Source organism: Telmatherina bonti, assembly GCF_933228915.1.
Source record: "Telmatherina bonti genome assembly, chromosome: 4".
In the NCBI taxonomy this organism is placed as follows: domain Eukaryota; kingdom Metazoa; phylum Chordata; class Actinopteri; order Atheriniformes; family Telmatherinidae; genus Telmatherina; species Telmatherina bonti.
In genome coordinates, this window is record NC_136622.1 from 38914618 (window position 1) to 38921592 (window position 6975).

A 6975-nucleotide genomic window follows, 5' to 3' on the forward strand; every position below is an offset into this window, starting at 1 on the left:
CAGAACCAGGACGGAAAACCTCCATCTGGACCAGAACCAGGAGGAAAAACCTCCATCTGGACCAGAACCAGGAAGGAAAACCTCCATCTGGACCAGAACCAGGAGGAAAAACCTCCATCTGGACCAGAACCAGGAGGAAAAACCTCCACCTGGACCAGAACCAGGAGGAAAAACTTCCATCTGGACCAGAACCAAGAGGGAAAACCTCCATCTGGACCAGAACCGGGAGGGAAAACCACCATCTGGACCAGAACCAGGACAGAAAACCTCCATCTGGACCAGAACCAGGAGGAAAAACCTCCATCTGGACCAGATCCAGGAGGAAAAACTTCCATCTGGACCAGAACCAAGAGGGAAAACCTCCATCTGGACCAGAACCAGGAGGGAAAACCTCCATCTGGACCAGATCCAAGAGGGAAAACCTCCATCTGGACCAGAACCAGGTGAGAAAACCTCCATCTGGACCAGAACCAGGAGGAAAAACCTCCATCTGGACCAGAACCAGGAGGAAAAACTTCCATCTGGACCAGAACCAAGAGGAAAAACTTCCATCTGGACCAGAACCAGGAGGGAAAACCTCCATCTGGACCAGAACCAGGAGGGAAAACCACCATCTGGACCAGAACCAGGACAGAAAACCTCCATCTGGACCAGAACCAGGAGGGAAAACCTCCATCTGGACCAGAACCAAGAGGAAAAACTTCCATCTGGACCAGAACCAGGAGGAAAAACTTCCATCTGGACCAGAACCAGGAGAGAAAACCTCCATCTGGACCAGAACCAGGAGGAGAAACCTCCATCAGAACCAGAACCAGAAGGGAAAACCTCCATCTGGACCAGAACCAGGAGGAAAAACCTCCATCTGGACCAGAACCAGGAGGGAAAACCTCCATCTGGACCAGAACCAGAAGGGAAAACCTCCATCTGGACCAGAACCAGGAGGAAAAACCTCCATCTGGACCAGAACCAGGAGGAAAAACCTCCATCAGAACCAGAAGCAGAAGGGAAAACCTCCATCTGGACCAGAACCAGGAGGGAAAACCACCATCTGGACCAGAACCAGGACAGAAAACCTCCATCTGGACCAGAACCAGGAGGGAAAACCTCCATCTGGACCAGAACCAAGAGAGAAAACCTCCATCTGGACCAGAACCAGGAGGAAAAACTTCCATCTGGACCAGAACCAAGAGGGAAACCCTCCATCTGGACCAGAACCAGGACAGAAAACCTCCATCTGGACCAGAACCAGGAGGGAAAACCACCATCTGGACCAGAACCAGGAGGAAAAACCTCCATCTGGACCAGAACCAGGAGGAAAAACCTCCATCTGGACCAGATCCAGGAGGAAAAACTTCCAACTGGACCAGAACCAGGAGGAAAAACCTCCATCTGGACCAGAAACAGGAGGAAAAACCTCCATCTGGACCAGAACCAGGAGGAAAAACCTCCATCTGGACCAGAACCAGGAGAGAAAACGTTCATCTGGACCAGAACCAGGAGGAAAAACCTCCATCTGGACCAGAACCAGGAGGGAAAACCTCCATCTGGACCAGAACCAGGAGGGAAAACTTCCATCTGGACCAGAACCAGGATGAAAAACCTCCATCTGGACCAGGACCAGGATGAAAAACCTCCATCTGGACCAGAACCAGGAGGGAAAACCACCATCTGGACCAGAACCAGGAGGAAAAACCTCCATCTGGACCAGAACCAGGAGGGAAAACCTCCATCTGGACCAGAACCAGGAGGAAAAACCTCCATCTGGACCAGAACCAGGAGGGAAAACCTCCATCTGGACCAGGACCAGGATGAAAAACCTCCATCTGGACCAGGACCAGAAGGGAAAACTTCCATCTGGACCAGAACCAGGATGAAAAACCTCCATCTGGACCAGAACCAGGAGGAAAAACCTCCATCTGGACCAGAACCAGGAGGAAAAACCTCCATCTGGACCAGAACCAGGAGAGAAAACGTTCATCTGGACCAGAACCAGGAAGGAAAACCTCCATCTGGACCAGAACCAGGAGAGAAAACGTTCATCTGGACCAGAACCAGGAAGGAAAACCTCCATCTGGACCAGAACCAGGAGGAAAAACCTCCATCTGGACCAGAACCAGGAAGGGAAAACCTCCATCTGGACCAGAACCAGGAGGGAAAACCTCCATCTGGACCAGAACCAGTAGGAAAAACCTCCATCTGGACCAGAACCAGAAGGGAAAACCTCCATCTGGACCAGAACCAGAAGGGAAAACCTCCATCTGGACCAGAACCAGGAGGAAAAACTTCCATCTGGACCAGAACCAGGAAGAAAAATCTCCATCTGGACCAGAACCAGGAGGGAAAACCTCCATCTGGACCAGAACCAGGAGAGAAAACGTTCATCTGGACCAGAACCAGGAGGGAAAACTTCCATCTGGACCAGAACCAGGAAAGATCTTCCATCTGGACCAGAACCAGGAGAGAAAACGTTCATCTGGACCAGAACCAGGAGGAAAAACCTCCATCTGGACCAGAACCAGGAGGGAAAACCTCCATCTGGACCAGAACCAGGAGGGACAACCTCCATCAGGACCAGAACCAGGACGGAAAACCTCCATCTGGACCAGAACCAGGAGGAAAACCTCCATCAGGACCAGAACCAGGATGGAAAACCTGCATCAGAACCAGAACCAGGAGGAAAAACCTCCATCTGGACCAGAACCAGGAGGAAAAACCTCCATCTGGACCAGAACCAGGAGGAAAAACCTCCATCTGGACCAGAACCAGGAGGAAAAACCTCCATCTGGACCAGAACCAGGAGGGACAACCTCCATCAGGACCAGAACCAGGACGGAAAACCTCCATCTGGACCAGAACCAGGAGGGAAAACCTCCATCAGGACCAGAACCAGGATGGAAAACCTGCATCAGAACCAGAACCAGGAGGAAAAACCTCCATCTGGACCAGAACCAGGAGGAAAAACCTCCATCTGGACCAGAACCAGGAGGAAAAACCTCCATCTGGACCAGAACCAGGAGAGAAAACGTTCATCTGGACCAGAACCAGGAGGAAAAACCTCCATCTGGACCAGAACCAGGAGGAAAAACCTCCATCTGGACCAGAACCAGGAGGAAAAACCTCCATCTGGACCAGAACCAGGAGGAAAAACCTCCATCTGGACCAGAACCAGCTTTATCTTATTTGGCACCAAGTCTTGAATCAGAAACATTTAAGTCAGACATGTTTCTGGAAGGTTCTCCAACCGGTGAGGCTTTTGCGATCGGGTATAAAACCAGCATCTGCAAACCCTTTGGTTCTGGTTCTGGTTCTGGTTCTGATTCGGTACTTGCTCCAGACTCAATCAGAGAATCATCGGACCTCCCAGCCATATCTGTCAGCAGCAGGTTTTTCAGCGAGTTAAAGATGCTGCCAGATGTTTTTCTGCCTCCTCCCGTCTTTCCAGATGTTCATCAGCCATTCGGTTTTATGTGTGGAAAGTGCGGCGGTGATGTTGTCGTCGCTGTTTCCTCCATTAAATAAAGATATATTGATGATCAGCTGATTTATCAATAATAAAAATCTGTTTCCCTGCAGGCCCTGAGGAAGGAGCCCTCTCCTCCTCCTCCTTCTCATACACCGTTGAGCTGGAGTCAGTAACCATGGCAACCACCTCCCTCAACCAACCTGGAGGGGGTGGTACAGGACGAGGAGGAGGAGAGAGGAGGAGGAGGAGGGACGAGGAGACCAGATGGAGAACAGGAGGGTTTGGACCTCCTGATCTAGACCTCGACCTTGTGGAGAAAGAAGCAAGAGAGGAAGAGTCAAAGAGGAGAGAGGAGGAGGAGGCGTTAAGGAGATGGCAAGAAGAAGAGAAGAGGAGAAGAATGAAGGAGGAGAAGGAGAGGAGGTGTCAGACAGTCAGGCTCCAGAGGGAGCAGGGGAGGATGAGCAGGAGCTTACCCAGGAACGGGGCTTCGTCCTGGGGCTCGCTGCAGAGGGAGGAGGCAGGAGGAGGAGACAGGAGGAGGAGCGAGATGAAGAGCAGCAGGAAGGAGGACAACAGCTCCAGAGAGCAGCAGGCAGTGTTCTCCTTCCTCATGCCGATGGAAGACGCCGAGCGTCAGTCTGACAGCGAATCTGCTGTCAGCTACTCAGAAGTCAGCCTATCGGCAGCGAGCATTGCCACGGGGGGGCGGGAGGACTCTGATTGGAGAAAAGCCAAGTCGTCATGGCGACAGGGGAACACCCCAGGCCTGTGGCTGAAACCAAGCCAGCAGAGACTCATGCAGGTTCTGATTGACAGTCGGCTGGGTGGGCGGGGACTAGTGGGCGGTCTCGCTCTCTGATTGGCCAACAGGAAGGACATGCTCCTTTTTCATTTTATTTTGTTTCCACTTTCTGTATCAGCTGCTTATAAGGGCTTGTTTGATTGGCCGACTGAGAGCGGACCTGCCTTCCTCTGTCCCTGATTGGATGTGATAAGCGACCAGAAGGAAGACTTGTTTCTGATTGGCTGCTCATTTCGTCAACCCTGCCTCAGTCTCATGGAGCGATGAAAGCTCCGCCCACTTTGGGCTCCAACATGGATCAGAGTGGCACCCTGGTTACCATGGCAACCAGTCCCACCTGTCGCCCTGGGGACAGAAACACGTTACCAGTCGCTATACCGAACCAGTTACTGGTTACCGGTTACTTTAGCTAACTGGTTCCAGGTGACCAGAGCGGGTTCTGATCAGTTTGTTCATCATCATCCTCACCTGCGCCCTCTGAAACGTATGCAAACCCGGCGTGACATTGCTCCGCCTTGTTGTAACCTGAGCATGTGAATATCACAGGAATGATTTTTTTTATTTTTATAAAACATATAAAGGATCAATGAGCTTATTATTACTGATATTATTGATATGATTATTGATGATGGAACCGTAGCGGTTCTGATCTGCCTGCTTGCTTGTAAACATGTAAAGAACTTTGTCCTGATGACCGAACAGAGCCATACGAACACTCCCAGCCAGATGTCAGGTCCAGCTGTGGTCCTGATGCTGACAGTTGCCGTAGCATCGCCATGGCAACATGGGCAGCCTGCCCACCTACAGGACGACCTGCAGCTCCGGATCAGAACAAGTGCCTCATTTTATTCCAGCCTTCGTCCTGCAAAACCATCAGATGCCACGGGCTGTCCCACCTGTCTTATCTGTCCCACCTGTCCCACCTGTCTTATCTGTCCCACCTGTCCCACCTGTCTTATCTGTCCCACATGTCCCACCTGTCTTATCTGTCCCACCTGTCTTATCTGTCCCACATGTCCCACCTGTCTTATCTGTCCCACATGTCCCACCTGTCTTATCTGTCCCACCTGTCCCACCTGTAATATCTGTCCCACCTGTCCCACCTGTCTTATCTGTCCCACATGTCCCACCTGTCTTATCTGTCCCACATGTCCCACCTGTCTTATCTGTCCCACCTGTCCCACCTGTCTTATCTGTCCCACATGTCCCACCTGTCCCACCTGTCTTATCTGTCCCACATGTCCCACCAGCCTCATCAGTCCCACCTGTCCCAACTTACACAATCTAACTTTCACCTGCCAGCTTTTTATATTAAAGGTTAAAATAAACTGATCAAATGTTCTCTGTTTGTGTCCTCTTCAACCAGTCTGTTACCATGACAACAGATGTGTTTCCAGTTGTACTGCGTTAACTTCCCATTGCTGATGGCGATGACACTTGTCCACATTCCCTGCAGGCTGGATGGCGTACAGCAGCTTCTAGGAAATCTGGAATCTTTTCCTGCTCTGGATCCTTCTGGTCCGTCTCCCGATGTGTCTAACAGGAATGCAGTTTTTCCTGCAACCACGTCTTCCGTTCTGGTTCTACCAGCTGGTTGTGGGACCTGGTTCTGGTTCTACCAGCCGGTTGTGGGACCTGGTTCTGGTTCTACCAGCCGGTTGTGGGACCTGGTTCTGGTTCTACCAGATGGTTGTGGTCCCGGTTCTGGTTCTACCAGTTGGTTGGTTGACCTGGTTCTGGTTCTACCAGCCGGTTGTGGGACCTGGTTCTGGTTCTACCAGATGGTTGTGGTCCCGGTTCTGGTTCTACCAGCTGGTTGGTGGACCTGGTTCTGGTTCTACCAGCTGGTTGGTGGACCTGGTTCTGGTTCTACCAGCTTGTTGGTGGACCTGGTTCGGGTTCTACCAGATGGTTGTGGTCCCGGTTCTGGTTCTACCAGTTGGTTGGTCGACCTGGTTATGGTTCTATCAGCTGCTGGTTGTGGGACCTGGTTCTGGTTCTACCAGCTGGTTGTGGTCCCAGTTCTGGTTCTACCAGCTGGTTGGTCGACCTGGTTCTGGTTCTACCAGCTGGTTGGTGGACCTGGTTCGGGTTCTACCAGTTGGTTGGTCGACCTGGTTATGGTTCTATCAGCTGCTGGTTGTGGGACCTGGTTCTGGTTCTACCAGATGGTTGTGGTCCCGGTTCTGGTTCTACCAGCTGGTTGGTGGACCTGGTTCGGGTTCTACCAGATGGTTGTGGTCCTGGTTCTGGTTCTACCAGCTGGTTGGTGGACCTGGTTCTGGTTCTACCAGCTGGTTGGTGGACCTGGTTCTGGTTCTACCAGCTGGTTGGTGGACCTGGTTATGGTTCTATCAGCTGCTGGTTGTGGGACCTGGTTCAGGTTCTACCAGCTGGTTGTGGTCCCGGTTCTGGTTCTACCAGCTGGTTGTGGGACCTGGTTCCGGTTCTACCAGCTGGTTGTGGGACCTGGTTCCGGTTCTACCAGCTGGTTGTGGGACCTGGTTCAGGTTCTACCAGCTGGTTGTGGGACCTGGTTCCGGTTCTACCAGCTGGTTGTGGGACCTGGTTCCGGTTCTACCAGCTGGTTGTGGGACCTGGTTCCGGTTCTACCAGCTGGTTGTGGGACCTGGTTCAGGTTCTACCAGCTGGTTGTGGGACCTGGTTCCGGTTCTACCAGCTGGTTGTGGGACCTGGTTCCGGTTCT

The 6975-nt window shown here is 52.1% G+C and overlaps 1 protein-coding gene across 1 annotated transcript in view; it reads left to right on the forward strand.

The window, feature by feature from the left end:
* The window catches only part of LOC306754595 (membrane-associated guanylate kinase, WW and PDZ domain-containing protein 3-like), a gene marked incomplete at both ends in the record, with an annotated part of 305465 nt that extends 301017 nt beyond the window's left edge, over nt 1-4448 (forward strand). The window contains 2 exons of the mRNA XM_079238612.1: nt 3574-4290; nt 4387-4448. Coding sequence (XP_079094738.1) covers nt 3574-4290; nt 4387-4448 — 779 coding nt within the window. The remainder of the gene's footprint in view (nt 1-3573; nt 4291-4386) is intronic.
* Nucleotides 4449-6975: the final 2527 nt, after the last annotated feature.